The sequence below is a fragment of the Abrus precatorius genome, unplaced genomic scaffold (assembly GCF_003935025.1).
Source record: "Abrus precatorius isolate BTA unplaced genomic scaffold, Abrus_2018 Scaffold5, whole genome shotgun sequence".
In the NCBI taxonomy this organism is placed as follows: Eukaryota; Viridiplantae; Streptophyta; class Magnoliopsida; order Fabales; family Fabaceae; genus Abrus; species Abrus precatorius.
This window is the reverse complement of record NW_020874395.1, coordinates 13,704,344-13,721,349: the sequence shown is the minus strand read 5'-3', so window position 1 is coordinate 13,721,349 and position 17,006 is coordinate 13,704,344. Positions and strand designations below refer to the sequence as shown.

At 24.8% G+C, this 17,006-nt stretch overlaps 1 protein-coding gene across 1 annotated transcript; it reads left to right on the top strand.

The window, feature by feature from the left end:
- The first annotated feature begins 1,222 nt into the window (after positions 1–1,222).
- On the top strand, positions 1,223–8,047 carry LOC113866732 (uncharacterized protein At4g15970-like). Its single transcript, XM_027501534.1, has 5 exons — positions 1,223–1,441; positions 4,951–5,316; positions 5,682–6,163; positions 6,956–7,036; positions 7,927–8,047. The coding sequence occupies exons 1-4, from the start codon at positions 1,223–1,225 to the stop codon at positions 7,008–7,010; spliced, it is 1,122 nt and encodes a 373-aa protein (XP_027357335.1). The 3' UTR covers positions 7,011–7,036; positions 7,927–8,047.
- The last annotated feature ends 8,959 nt before the right edge of the window (positions 8,048–17,006 follow it).

Here is a 17,006-nt window from a genome sequence, read left to right as displayed (position 1 = left end):
TTAAAAATAAAATTATCATTTATATGTTAAATTAATCTTTTGACAAACATGATGTCTCTTCATTTTATTTTTGATTTATATTTGAAGAATTATGAATTTTTACTTATTTCAAAACTATTAATTAAAATTTTTTATATTAAATTTATGGCTACATTTTTTAAATGTTTTTCTATACACTATATCAAAATTATAACAAGTGATAATTTCTATTATAAAAATAAGGATTCTTATTTTCATACTTAATAAATAGATATAAAGTGGACAAAAAGAAGCGAAAAAAATTGAATGGTTAAAAAATATGAAAAGACTAATGTAAAATTAATTTTCACAATCTTTTACGTTTAAAAGGAAATTATTTATTTATATTCTATTTTAGAAAGTAAAATAGGTAGAATAATGAGAGATAATATATATATATATATATATAATTAATAAAATAACAATTGTCTTACTTAGTTCGAGTATAATTATTTATAATAAATTTAGTTGTGTTAATCATTAAATTTTTTTACTGTTTACAATAATTAAATTTAACTTAAATATGATTGTTTCTAATAAAAAAAAATATATGTAATTTATACTAAAAAAAATAAGAGAAAGAAAAATAAATAATAAATAAATGTAAAAAAAAGTAGTTTTGTAATTTTTTTAAATATGAGATTTGAAAATACTATACACTCAAATATGTAAATTTGAAAAGATTATAAAAATAGGAGATCTTAACAAATTGTCGATATTTTTATATTTTCATAATTCTCTCCGAAATCTAATATTCTGATATATAATGTTTTTAAAAAAATTCTGAGTTTCTGCTTGCTCAATATTAATATGAATTCCTTAAAAACCAAAATTATTAATTAATAATTAGTTTCCTTTTGCAACTTGGTGACTCTTCCCTCACCAATGTCTCTCTCTTGTCATCTTGTGGCACCCTACAAATTGTCCAGTCAATAAGGTTCTTTCCAAATCCCTCCTTTCTCATTCAACACATGATCATCAGTTTCACAGCCATAAATTCATGCGATCTCCACGCAACTTTGGAAAATCCTTAAACTTTGTAGATACTACTAAACACATGTTGCTGTTTTGTTGGTGAAGAAAACAAAGAAGCAAAGGCTGTCAAACTCATAGCTTAAACACACATATATAATAGTATTATTGTATTCTTGTTTAGAAGAAGCCAAAGTGATCATTTTGGGACCCCAATTGAGAATTTCAAACAATGAAGGATTCCTCCGCCGGCGCCGCCGTGGACAACGCCGCCCGCGACGGCAACAAGGCGTTGAATTCGGGTGGCTCAGGCTACCTTTTGGTGAGAAGGGTTATGCAACTCAGCATGTTCCTTGTTGGGTTTGCCGTGTTGTGGATGTTTCTCTATAACTCTGCTTCTCCCTTTGGATTCCCAACCTTTTCACATTACTTCGTGGATGACTCGTCAAAGGTGACTCTCTCTCTCTCTCTCTCTCTCTCTTTCTCTCTCTCTCTCTCTCTCTATTTTTGTGTGTCAACTTGTGTTATGTAATTGGAATTAATGAGTGGTGGACAGAGAAGAATGAAAGGAGTTGGAGTTTTGGCTTTGATGCTTATTTTCTTGCAAACCAATCAAAAGGTTCAATTTTTAAATTTTGGGTTTTGATGCTTTTTAGTTTTCCGTTTTCTGATTGGATTGAAGAAACTTTTTGTTTTGCGGGGTCAATTTGGATTCTCCATGCCAAACATGAACCGAAGAACCATGCTTTTGAATGCTTATGGTGGTATTAGGATGTTGTACTATTTGTTTTCTTGGTGGAACTCACTGTTTCATTCTCCTTGTTTGTTTTTCAACAAAAAAATTGTTATTTAATAGCACCTTTGTATGGAATTAGCTCATTAATGGTTGGGATTCCTTGGTTCTCTTTCTAAATTTGAAATTTAAACTTTAGAAGAGTCAAATTCTAAAAAATTACCTTTTTCTTTTGTCAGATTGGGGGGCAAATCATGTTTGAAGATTAAGATAATGTTAAAAGACAACTCACCATTATTCAGCTAAACTTATATTATGTGTACATTGAGAGATGCTTAGAAAGATAAGAAGGAGATCATGGGTTTGTAACTGATAAGAAAAAGGGAACGAGAAAAAAGGACAGTGGCGTGTGGGGCTTATTCTAATACTTGATGACAAAAAAATATCTACCTTATTACCGGTGCTGATTGGACATGCATCTCATTCAGTAGACCCTGTGCTTAAAATTTCTTAGTTTACAAATATTTAATAAACTAAATATGTATTTTTAAAAATTTGATTTTGATTTTTTGAACAAAAATTTTCAAGTTTGATTTTAATATTTTTCAAATTTTATTTTTAGTCCCCATGTTGACATAATTCATTAAAAAACTATCACATGTCAATTTCATGTCAAAGTAGATAAACTAAAAAGAAAAATAAAGGTAAAATTTTCCTAGTTTCTATCTGTAATTCTCTTAAGCATGTTCTTAATTGGTGGGTTTCTGTTTTAAATTTGTTTTTTTTTCCTAATTTTGGGGAATATGATATCTGTTTGGAAATGATTAGAATGTGGCTCTTGGGGTGTTTTAATCTTAAGAATATAATTAGTTAAATAATTTGTGGTGAATTGTTGACATCCTCTTTCTCTCTCTAGAAAGTGTCTCTGGAAATGCGGATATACCAATGGGAATTTTGGTTGTGACATCAGTTAGGGGATCATATGTGGCCCAATAATTAATGCATATAAACAATATTATTTCATTTTAATAAAAAAGTATATTGTTAATAATATATTCTAATTTACTCTTAGTAACACATTTTTGTTGTTGTTATTATTATTGTGAGTTTCACTTTTTTGTATTTATAAATTAATATTTTAATAATAATAATAAAAATATTTTCTTGATTTTAAAAATTGATCAAGTTTTATAATAAACTAATATTTTTATAATTACTAATATTATACATTAAATAAAAAGAAAAATTTAAAACTGAACGTATCTAAATATGACTGATCTCAAATATTGCAACGCTAATAAACGGGTTTTGTGTTCTAAAGTAACAATAAAAAAATAGTTTTTTTTTATACCCAGTGTTTTGAAAAAATTATCTATTTGAGATAATAACGTAAATATTTTTTTTTTCACTCCAAACTTCTCCGATGGATAATTTCGAATCGGAAATTTCTAATTTTATTTTCAAGTGCCGTTACTTTCTCATCTTTTATAATTGACCCATTGAAGTTAACACTTTTGGGAAGGGTTTGTGATGTGACGTTGGTAAGTGTTAATATATAAAAAAAAGAATGCATAATTATTCTTACATTTATGCATGCATACATTGACTTTAATTTTATCAAAATTTTAGTCTATTAAATACAAGTAACAATTAATAAATATTTCACAACTATTTAATATATATATAAAAAAATGAATACTTGAAGAGTTGAATTAGTCAGTATCTTTAAAATATTAGTTAAAAAAAAAGGTACTTCTTAGTTCACAAACAGGTGAATCTATTAAACTTAATATTCTTCTGCACCCAATATGAAATTTATTTATTTTCCTGGTACCCTTTTTTTTGCCTATCTTCATCTCATTAACATGAATGTGTAGAGTAGAGAGCAATATAACAAGCATTGACAATAATTATATAGGCTAATTTTTACTCTTTTTTTGTTTTTGTTTTTGTTTTTGGGTTATCTCATTAATTATTAATGAAAAACTATTGACAAACTTCAATTATTGAAAACGACATTCTGTTTCGTGAATTAATTTAGCGACGACAGACTTAAAGTCTTGATCGGTTATGTCTGAGTTCACAAGATTATTGCACCAAATTTTTTGAATTATTAACATTTATATGAGAATAACTATATTTTAGTTATTTAGTGTAAATTATTTTTCTATTATTTTCTTTATTCATAGTTGATGTCATTTCAAGAAACTCTCCATATTAATATTTTTCTAGGGTCATAATGTTGCATGTGGTGACAATATTGGTGAACCATGTGCCAACATAGTTGCCGTCAGACATAACCAGCTGTTCACATGGTTCTCCAACGTAGACTTACCATTGATTATGCTAAGCTGCTTGCTTTAAGGTTCAAATAATCAATACTAATCTACATTGATCATTCTCTGTATTATTAAAGTTTTGTTGATATTATTACGATTGACTTAGATTAGAGAAGTTATCAATTAATTGACTAGATGGAAAGAAAAATTTTAAGGAGGAAGTGTTAACCACGGTCACTTTTCTAAGGAATAAATGTAAATTGATGAAATTGGCTATAGTAGCAAAACCTTAATTGCATTTTCAGGTAAAAGGACCAGCATGATCCATAGTGGGTATTAGCCATTGTTTGATTATTGATGTATCAGTGGGAAAGGAATAAAGGGATGCAATTTCCTTTATGGGATATTATTCTTTTGATGATGATCAACATCAATAATGGTACTGTGATAGTTTCACACTGTCAGTTACTATTCTATAGTTGCATAGAAGTATAGGACTAGTGAGAACTTGAAGGTTACTGGAAATGTAGTCCACTTCAATTTTGGCTACAATTTCACCCCTAAAATAGCCATAGATGTCACTAGTCTTGTGCTTTTATATGCAATAGTAGGGGACCATTATGTTCATTGATGTTTTTATAAGTTTGTCTATGTCCTCATTAACACATGGTATATTCACTTCCTATATGATGTACTATTTTTGCTTACTTTTTAACTATTGAGGATCACATAACTCTCAGAATATTTGGTTGCTTGGGAGTTTGATTGTTTTATGCTTTTGGCAAGCATATTAGAAACTAGTAACTATTTGTTATGCTTAGCTTTTACTTGTCTCATCAAACACATTATCAAACACCCCCTCCACGTGTTTGAGGAATTTCTTCTGTGAAATGTGAACTTTGATTACCAAGTGTTTAATAAAGTCTTGTCTTTAACTTTATGTATCAGGGTGATTATGATCAAAAGCTAGAGAGTGTTCTTAGAAATGCATCTACGAAGGATAAGACAGTGATACTCACAACTTTGAATGATGCATGGGCAGAACCAGGTTCAATGTTTGATCTCTTTCTTGAGAGTTTTCACATCGGGAACCAGACAGAGAAGCTCTTAAATCACTTGGTGGTAGTAACTTTGGACGAAAAGGCCCATACTCGTTGCCTTGCTATACATAAACATTGTTACCGACTTGAAACTCAAGGTGTCAATTTCACCGCTGAAGCATTTTTCATGACCCCAGATTACCTATTCATGATGTGGAGAAGAATTGAATTTCTTGGTTCTGTTCTTGAAATGGGGTACAGCTTTGTGTTCACGGTATATATTATTCATTTTGCAAGAACTACATAAAATCTTACCAATGTGCACACACACAACCATACAAGACAACCAGGATTTATAACATGACTGATTTAACTTAATTTTAAGGAAATTAACGCAATTAGTGTGTTTAAATTCTCATTAGATGACCTGTAAATATAGATTTAACGTAAAAACTACAACGAGTAGTGTTGAAGTAAACATGGATACATAGGCATTTAAGCGCAAATCAAACTTGCGTTGGATCCACGTTTAAAGTTTTTTTTTTTTTTTATCTAATTTATAAATACACAATTAAGAAACATGCATTAACTTAGATGTTAAATTAAATACCCAGATTTTTTTTTTGTTTTCCATTGCAGGATGCAGATATAATGTGGCTTAGAGATCCATTCAACCAATTTTACTTGGATGCAGATTTCCAAATAGCTTGTGATTTTTTCAATGGCTATCCAAATGACTTGAAGAACATGCCAAATGGTGGGTTTAATTATGTGAAATCTAATGACAGAACAGTTTGGTTCTACAAGTTCTGGTTCAACTCAAGGACAGCCTACCCAAGGTTGCATGACCAGGATGTGCTCAACAAGATAAAAAGGAATGCCTTAATTTCCGACATGAAGCTGAAGATCAAGTTCCTTAGCACTAGTTATTTTGGAGGGTTTTGTCAGCCTAGTAAGGATCTTAACGAGGTCACAACAATGCATGCCAATTGTTGTGTTGGTTTAGAGAACAAAGTCAATGATCTTAAAATTTTGCTTGAGGATTGGAAGAAGTACATGGCATTGTCTGAAACCCAGAAAAAACAATCACCTCCTTCTTGGAGAGTACCAGATAGCTGCAGGTAATTTAAACTTCTTTTGTTGACATGGGCTCTTTATTGTTGTTTCATTTATTCAATAAATCCTGTTACACAATAATTAGTAATAGTTAGTGTTATTTAGTTAATTTTACACTCTGTTTTCTGTTAGTAGCTGAATTGTATAGTGGTTAGTCAGTTTTTCTGTTAATTACTTTTCTCGACTATATTCTTTGTATCTTTCTGTAACCTTGTTTTCGTTCAATAAAAAATACAGTTCTTTAATCTCTCTTAAATTTTCTCTTGATGAGTTCTTCTTCTTTTAATAAATCCATTGATTTTATAGAGAGAGAATAGTTTTAATATATATTTTAATTATTAAAAGTTTTCTTTCTGCATTCACTTTTATATTAACCATGAATTTGATTTTACCTGTTAGTGGAAATTCCCATACAGAACTTTAATGGAGTTAATTAGTATCATAATTAACAAAAATATTGTATGCTTATTTTTTTATTTATTAACTTCTCATTCTATGCTTTGAAAAATGTATTTTTTAAATAATTATTAATACGTACTTGCAAGTCAATGAAAATTAAGCTTTGATTAGAGTCTTCACATAATTTGACAAAGGGAAAGGAGTTGTTGGATTAGATAAATATTATCTATATAAAATCACATATATAGATAAATGTAATTCAATTGGTGGATTTTTATTTTTTAAGAAATATATAATAATGATTTTTCTACCTCAAACATCATTTAATGGAGGCTCCATCTTGTGTTACTGTCATTAATGGACGTCGTTTTCTGTCTCACATTGTTGACTTCATGCAGGACGTCCTTTCAACGTGCCAAACAAAGGAAGAAGAACAGAGGGAGGAGGTTGTGACCATTGTTTCATGTTTGCATAAAGAGGTACCTAAAATTGTCTGCTAATATATCATTCTTTGGAAATTTTCACTTTTTTTAGACAAATAAAACGTTTTCTGTTGTAATTTTTTATTTTTGCTGATAATTGTTAAAATATCATCCCTTTATTTTAATTTTATTTATTGTTTTTTAACATCTTATACAAAAAATTATTAAAAAACAATTTCTTATACAAATCTTTTGTGACAAAAATATTTATTGATTTGACGCTTTGAAAATAAATAAAAAAAAGGTATTTAGCTTCTCAAACTATACAGTCTCTTAAATTTTATGGTCTTGTTGATTTGTTTGATGAAAGTAGCATTGGCGTCTTCTAGAACTCCACCATGGCCCCATAAAAAAATAAAACAAAAGTATTGTCTAATCTAAATTGTCTTTGTTTTTACTTTAGAAAGATGTAATGGTTTCATATGTTAATTTTACCTTTCTTTTCCTCTTAAAGTTTTATCTGTTCTAAGTACAAACGTATAGGAATCTACGCGAATCATGTGTGACAAAAGTTTTGGAAATTATTGATGTTATTTTAAAAAATCGCTATGTGACATAAAAATTGACATACGAGAACTTCTGAGTTAACCATGACATCATTTAGTAATTAATTATTAAAACTAAAATCAACAATTTTGAAAATATAGGAACTAAAATGCAAAATTTGTAGAGGTCAAAATCAAAATACAATGTATGTTGAGGGTCAAAAACATAGTTAACACTTTTATTGACTTTGAATACTATTTAACCATGTTCATTGGGTAAATCTTCCCACTTTTCTCCTCTATTAAACAAGTGAATAATTATTTAATTACACGTTCTACAATTTTTTTTCCCCTTAAACTTGGCTCAAGGACACTTATGTTAAATTTCAATTGGTTTTGAAGGTTGGAGAATGACTCAGTCTAGTTTCGGATCACAGCAAAAGATTTACTTTGACAAACTAATTCTTGTGTTGGTAAAGAAATGTGTAGAAGTGGTACACAAATTGAAAATGAATGCCAAGGGGAAAAACTTCTTCAAGTTCTCTGAATTTTGTTTTGGTCCATTTTGTTTTCTGTTTCTTAATCCCAAAATATGAACAATCTTGGCTCAATGTTCATACCAATTTGCAACCCAAAAAAAAGGGGCATACTAGTTGACATTGGTGTAAGCCTTGCGGTCCAAGTGCCAAATAGAGAAAAATATTATTGGTTGACAAAAAAGGAGAGAAAAAATTATTCTTATCTTTAGTCTTAAAAATAAGATAATTTTTATCATGTTATTTATATAACCTTCATTATTATTTAGTGTTGTTTATCACCTTTTTCATTTTTTAAATTCTTTTTCTCTCTCATTGTATTAGTATTTCTTAAATTTTAGCTTCTTTTATTTCTTAAATAATTACACTCAAATTTAAATTTTTCTTTAAGTCTATTTGGTAACTTGTAGCTTATTACTAATAAAAGCTAATTGAAAGCTTACTTATAGTTGAATTTTTATAAATAGATTATTGAATTGAAGTTATTTGATAAAACCAGTTGTATAATTAACTGAAATGTGTTAAATAAAAAAGATTGTTGAAATTATTGTGTGAGTTAAATATTAGCTTCCAATAAGTTGCATGTTACTTGATTAACTTTTCACAAGTTTTAAAAGTTATAAGCTTCCTCTCCAAAGTTATATACTCCCTTTCTCTCTTGTTAGCTCATTTGCTTTTTTAAAATTGAATTAATAAAAATAATTGGATCCAAAATTATACAGTCAATTGAATCCTTCAAAGTTATATATTTTTAAATATTTTTAAATTTTTTAATTTTAAAATAAAATATTTATTATTTATCTAAAATGAACATATTTTATCTTTTAATTGATTTGAGGGGAGAATTTAAAAAAGGAAAAAAAAAAAGTATGGGCGACCTTAAAAAAAACTTGCCCCAATTTGGAGAAGGGAGGATGGGAACATGTATTATTTTATTTTTGTTTTAATTTATTTATTGTTAGTAATTTTTTATATAATATAAGAAGTACATAATATTAAAAAAATGTTACAATAATTTTTTTTTAAAATTAAAGATTTATTATTACATAAAAAGTATTTTATATAATTTATTTATTTATTTTACTTTTTTACCTATTTAAAAAAGTGAAATAATTTTTTATTTTTTTATCTGTATAAATAATTCACATGTGCTTTATTTTTATTTTTTTTTATCTCTCATCTAAATAGAGTATTAAAAAAAAAAAGCAAAAGAAGGAATATGATGACATGATAAAGATAGGGGGCCAGCATTCGTTCGTTCGTCATACATTAATTTTTAAAATAAATAGCTAAAAATATATTGTATGATTATCTGAAAATTTAATAAATTTTAAAGAAATGATTAATATAATAATGAATAATAAATATTTTATTATATTAAATAGATTTAAAAAAGAGAAAAATTTAAAAATAAATATTTAATATAAAAAATATTTATTATAATTTAAAATAGTTATTGTTTAAAAATATCATCGTTCTCATAAAATAAAGTTTGATTAACTATTTACAAGGCAACCATATGCATGATCTATTCAAAGGAAACTATTAATTACATGTCTTTTTAATTTTATAAATATTTGGCCAAATACTATGATGTGTTAGTAAAATAAATAAATTATAAAAAAATTAGTAAAATGACTTACTATAATATATTTTAAAAATATAAATATTTAAAATTTAATTTTTAATAAAATTTTCAAAATATTTTTTTAGACAGAGGATCTTAATTTTTTAAATATTTAAAATAAGTCATTCTTTAATATAAGTCTTTTTAAGATTGTTATCATTTAAAAAATAATATAATTTTTTATTCATATGAAACTATATCATATTCTCTCAAACTTACTTTTATCTTTATTTTTGAAACAAGTTCAAGAATTTGTTTTATGTTTTTAATGTAAAGTTCAACAATAAATTAAGTAGTTGCAGTTAAAATTTACTTGATATAAGTCTAAAAAGATATATTCAAGGCATAAGATTTTATAAAATCAGATAATCATTTCTTGAAATATCGTTGTATAAGTTTTGTTCAATTTTTTCATATTTTCTCTTATGCAAACTCATTTTCTTAAACCCTAAACCTATATAACCATTCTCCCTTTGGATTGTTATACTTTCAAATGTGATCTTTATAAATTTGAAAATATCATATACTCATCTCAATTATCTTTAAAATTAACATTTTAATTTGATTAGAATAAGGGTAAAGTTCAACAATAAATTAAGTAGTTGCAGTTAAAATTTACTTGATATAAGTCTAAAAAGATATATTCAAGGCATGAGATTTTATAAAATCAGATAATCATTTCTTGAAATATCGTTGTATAAGTTTTGTTCAATTTTTTCATATTTTCTCCTATGCAAACTCATTTTCTTAAACCCTAAACCTATATAACCATTCTCCCTTTGGATTGTTATACTTTCAAATGTGATCTTTATAAATTTGAAAATATCATATACTCATCTCAATTATCTTTAAAATTAACATTTTAGTTTGATTAGAATAAGGGTAATGACTAAAAGATTTTGTTGAACCAAAAAAAAATACAGAGAATTTATTTATTGTAATTTTTGCTGAAACATTATCCACTCAAGCTAAATTTAGATAGTGATAAACTAACAAATTTCATCAAAATTGGCTTAAGCCAACACCCATTAGCTTAACCTAAAATTTGTCACTTAAGTTATTGTTGTACTATATTGCATGGCTTAAGTAGTTTATGTATCACTTAAGCGAATTACCTTCTGTAAGATATTCTTTTATATAATTTTTGCTTATGTTAGAAAAATTGGTTTAAGGGAATGTTGCAAAAATTGTACAATGCAAAACTAATTATTGTGCAAGGAAGATATGAGAAAGATCTAAAAAAGACATTGAACAATATATCTAATACAAAATTGAGATTGTAAAAGTGGATGTAAAAAATTAAATTTTAAAATTATTAACTTTATAAATATAGTTTGTCTAGAATTTTAAAGATCTAAAATAATATTAAAATTAATTCAAAAGTTTTTTATTATAAATTTAAACTGCATACCTTCTTAAAACAAAGTTTGAAAATCAAGGATATACAAAGGTGCATATAAGAAAAGACAATATATTTTTGAAGATAAAAGACAACATATTTTGAAGATACAAAATAATAAGTTTTGATAGTTTAAAGAGAAATTTTACAAATTTTTACAAAGAATTAAATAATAAATATATATAAACTTCTGTATTAAGATAGTCACTTACTCATGAGTCACTTACTTACTACCTTATGTTAGCTTGAGCCAAGTATTTGACTTAAAAATTACTAAAAATAATATTTATATGCACTCAACATTGGTAGCAAGCGTTTTAAATATACGAATACAATTAAAATATATTATATTCTTAAAAACAAATTACATATAAATAGAAAAAAATTGCATATATATTCCTTTGAGAGTTATCAAAATTTTATTGACAATTTTTTATTTTCAAACAATACTTTAAGCTGTAAAAAATCAAAAGTCATTTGTATAATTAAAAAGTACATGTTATATTATATCATTACGAAATAAAAAATATGTTCATGTAAGGGTAAAAAATGAAAGGGAATAAGATGCGATTTTGTTAAATCCCAAACAATTTGAGTATAAATTGTATAATTTACTTTATTTTTTTAAATGACAACATTTTATGTGTAAATTTTTTTATAATATAAATCGTGCTGTTATTTATCGTTTTATAATTTTTTGTAGCTTTCTAAAATATTATCATTTAGGGGAGTTATAATCAACTCTCAAAGTGAAGTAATTTCACGATTCAACCCAAAAATTCGTGCTCAAAGAACTTTAATTGAACCAATACATGCGTATTTGTTTAATTTTGCTTAATGAACTATAATTTGCGATAACATCAAAATAAATTATAATTCCTATTATGAATTTATACGTGACCCTAGCTAATTAAATAGGTAATTTGATAATGTGATTAAGACATGGAGAACCATTTTTGCTTATTGTAAGACAGGTGTTAGAAAAAGCTTCAGCTTCATAAGGACCACAGTATTTTTCCCTTTAGGAATAATGCCTAAAATTAAACAATTGAAACCTTTTAAGTTTGTTATCATAGTCATGTACCACCTTAGAGTTTTTCATGTTAATAAATAAAAAAGATCAATCAATAATGGATTTGTGGAGTTGCAAAACACGTCATTTGGCACTTTGGGTAGGCATTAATACCACCATCGCATGCATGAGTGGCCACCAAATCACCACCTTAGGCCCTACAATCTAGGGTTTAAGTTGCCAAATTTTGCTGATTAGAGTGGCAAAGACAAAGAAACTTGATTATGTTCTTATTACTGAAGACAATTCCTTCTCGAATCCCTTTTATAATCTCTATGTGCATACACTTCTTTTATGAGTGTTAATTTAAGTCGATCTGTATGGATATGTATCAATCCATTAATTATCATTTTAAATTAGAATATTGAGATATTATTTATTAAATAGAATTTTGATAATTATATTAATTAATCATGACAATTTTGGACCAACCCTTATTAGGTTAGTTGAAATAATATTTTAATCAATTTTTTTAGAGTAAACCACTATTTTGGCCTTTAAAAGTAGAAAATTGATACAAACATTAAGTGTACTATCCTTGAGTAAATTAAACACTTTTGACAAAATTTTAAGTGACCAAGAACTTTGATAATGAGAAATTAAACACACATTTTGTGTTGATTGATGGAACAGGTCTTGTTAACATTTACTTATTTGTATCATTAAGCGTTGTTGGTCTTTAGCTTGGTTAATGTGAGTTTATCTAAGATGTCATATGATCATGATCATTTGCATGATATTAAATCAGAAATTGTTCTCTCTTAATGAGGTTGATCTTTGCCTTAACTTGCATCATTCACCGTTAACAAATCTATTTATGTATCACGTTAAGTGCTCCAAAAGCAACTAAAAATGACAGTTTTTTTTAGCAAAAATATATTTATTATACCAAGAATATAAAAATATAATAAATTATATTTTTTTTGATAAATCTGTTATTACTATTATGATAATAATTTTTTATATTAAAAGTTATAATAAGAGAACCGGACAAAAAATTATTCGAGTACTATGTTGGGATGAAATAGAAAATGAGTCAAAGGAAAATAACTAGAAAAGAATATGGTAAGAAAGAAATATGTGAGAAATAAATGAAAAATATGTGTTTGAATAAATAAGAGGAAAAAACAGTGAAAAATTTACTTATTTAGATAAATGAAAAAGAGTGTAAAAAAAGGTAATTTATATTAAAAAAACAATTTTATAATATTAATACAAAAATATATTTTAACAAAAATTAAAAATTATAATATAATAATATTTTTCTTAATTATGTATTATCTAAAAAATTTATATCATTTAAAAATTATTTTAAGTAAGATATGTGAAAATTAAAAAATATCACAACGTTTTGTATGTATTTATTTTTATAAATCCCACAAAAAAATATTATAAACAAAGCATCTTCTTACACAATTTTCTAATTTTTTTTTATCTAATTAGTTAATGTTTATCTTATGTTTTACCCTCATTTTATTATTTGATAAAAGTGAATATTAATTCTACTTTATATAAATTTATGTGCAGTAAAAATTATTGCACTACCCGTGTGAAGTTTAAATACAAATATATGTTCATACTTTTCACGATTCTCTATAAGTAGAATAATTTCTTCCATTTAAAAGACTAAAAAAGAAAGTAAAAAAAAAAAGGCCCTTTGGCAGGCAGAGGAAAATAGAGTTTGGATAAATCTTAGAAGTGAAATGCGTTAGAAACATTATAATATTAATTGATTTTGTTGGCACTATGAATTTCACTAATTTTATTTAATTTAATTAAAATTAACATGTTGATTTAAGTAGATAGTTTGAATCAAAATATTAGAATTTAATAAAATATAGGTTGAGTTGTAAGTTTATAATATTAAAACTTAACTGAACTAAATAATTCGCATATTAACTTTTAAAATTTTTAAATATCACGTATTGGTTTAAATTGTAAAATAAATATTAAATTTTTTATTTTATAATTTATAAGTAGTTATCAAAATTCATTTTAAATTTTGTATTATTTAATTTTTTATTTTAGATGAATAATAAATTATTAATATTATATTATATTTTAAAATAATTTTTTTATTTAATTTTAATAGATCTATTATTTGAAATATTAGAAATAGACAATTAAAATATACAAAATTTTATTTTTTTATATAATGATGTTATAGATATTAATTCGATTAGTCAATCAACTCAACTTGTCTGTGTGATAAGAGCGAATGGATTTTTTTATTCATTAAAATTAACTTTATACAACCCATAAAATTTTGATAAAATTTAGTAATTTTTTATGTAAAATATCTACTTAACCTAACACCCTAACATAGGTCAGGATATTTTAATTCTGATCTCTCTATTATTTGTTTGCATTGCAATAAAAGGAATTGTATAGTATTGAATAAAAAATATAATCTTTAAAATGGATGTGAAGAAGATGTAATTATCTTTGATGAATTAGAATAATTTTAAGTATATGTTAAAAATTGGTCTTTTAGAGTGTTTTAAATTATTGGTTGAAAAATCGTTGCAACTAGCTAAAAATAATATGAAAGCAAGTTTCTTTAATTGAATCTTTATTAGATTCTATTTCAATAAATAGTTAAATATACACTTAATTGTTAATTTCTTTATCAAATATATATATATACAAAATTAATAGTGATTAATTTGAGTAGCAAGTAATTCAGTATCATTTAAGTAAAATTTTAAATTTAGATTTTTATGTATATAAAAAATCTTTAGTGATAAACTCATCCACTACATCTAAGTATGCAACCCGAGTTGAATCTAGATTAAAATAAATGGAAAACAAAAAATATATATACACAGATAATTAAGGGATCGATTCACTTACTATACCTACCTAACTTATTTGCATTTGATTTAAGAGTTTTTCATAACTATATCTAGATTAACAAGTTTTATAAAATTTAAAAATTATTATAAAATTTATTAAATAAATTTATTTTAAAATATAATATTTTTTAAAAGTATAAATAAATATTAACTATAAAATTATATAATCATTAATGTTTAATTTACGTAAAAGTTTACCATACATAATCACAAAGATAATATTATATAATTAAATAGTTAACTGAATAAAATTTAATAAAAAACTATTAAGCCAGCTAAATTTAATCTTACAGTAAGTGAATCCTTCAAAAGAGTATACTTTCATTTTTTATTTTAACATAATATGTTATGTTGATAAATTTTATCTATTCAATTTAATTTAAAATTAATCAATTGATGATAATAATAATTGGGGTAAATTTTCACTTTCTATTTTTATTTCTTTTCAAATTTTCTCCTCTTCTTTTCCTTTTTTCTAATACTCTAAATAGGATGCATATTTTTTAAAAATATTTATTTCATTTAAGATAATTTTATTTTTTAATTATAATAACTTTTTAAAATTTTTCTTAACACCCAAAAAATTATTTTATTTATTAAAAGAAAACAATATAATGAAGAAAACATGAAGCTTGAAGTATTATTTTATTTTTTTTTATTTCAAGGGGGAATAGTCTTCTGAATAAATCTTAGAACTTAAAAGAGTTAGAGAACAAAAAACTCTTGGAAGTGTAAAATGTTTGAAATACGCTAATGAAATTTTAGTTCTAATCTCTATTATTTGTCTGCATTGCAATAAAATAGAATTGTAGTATTTAAATAGAAAAGATAATCTCTAATGGGGTGTAGAAGATATTGTCTCTTATCCTTAATTTAGTATAATGATTTTCAAATTTTGTCAAGTATCTTTCTTTTCATGATAAAAGTTGATGTTTTGATAGCTTCAAGTGCTTGAGCATAAATCACTCTTTGGTTGTCAGATTTGTTTATTAAATAAATTAGATTAAATTAAACAAAACTATTTCATTAAAGAAAATCAAGTTTTACAATATTTAAAAAGCTTTATAAACTTATCAGGTTAATTAACTACTACTAAAACTAAGTTAATAATAAGCCTACTAACTTTATTAAGTTTGTCAATTTATTTAGAATCTTGGATTTTTTTAGTCTATTTAGATGTATTTTTTCTTACTTATTTCTAAAATTTTGAATTTCAAAGTAACTTTTAATAGAATTTTGGCAAACTAACATGAGAAATGGTAATTTGGATGTATATCAAGACATCACGACCAATGATCAAATTATAAATGAGCTTGGGATATTCTGAACGTAACTAATGGATTATTTTATATTAATTTTATTTATAACCAATTTTATATAATTTTAACGTTTGATATTAAAAATTTGGTATTTGTTTTAAATATATCATTTATTGAATAAAATAATGCAACGAAGTATCTATTAATTTTATTTTATATAAAATTTTATAAAATTGATATACTTATGAAGAATTTTTAAACTAACTGTTAAATTGACTAATCTTGTATTTTAAAAGTTATTAAATAATACAAGTGTTTAATTTTAACACGATGTTAAGAAATTTTAGTATTTCTACAAATTATAATTGTGTTAATTGCAAGCATATTAGTAAGTTTTTATATATTTATGAGAATTTTTAATTTTCAAGGTACATAAAATAAATATATTATTGTTATTCAAAAATTATAAAACTATTTTTTTACAAATGAATAAAATATAATAAGAAATTTCATCAAATGAAGAATAAGGAATACATCTTATTACATATGAATAAATTAAAAAAAATAAAACCTTTATATTTAAAGAATAAATTATGAAAAAAAATTTGTATCAATCAATCATCAATTCAATATGGTGGGCAAAATTTATGAAATCCAAGTTTAATATTAACAACTAAATAAATTGAATAGATAAATTTAAATTACAGTATTTGGAAAAAAATATAAAACTAAAA

Coding starts and splice junctions, on each gene's coding strand:
- LOC113866732 (XM_027501534.1), top strand. CDS start 1,223: ATGAAGGATTCCTCCGCCGGCGCCGCCGTGGACAACGCCGCCCGCGAC. Junction 5,317..5,681: donor GGTACAGCTTTGTGTTCACG/GTATATATTATT, acceptor TTTCCATTGCAG/GATGCAGATATAATGTGGCT. Junction 6,164..6,955: donor AGAGTACCAGATAGCTGCAG/GTAATTTAAACT, acceptor GACTTCATGCAG/GACGTCCTTTCAACGTGCCA.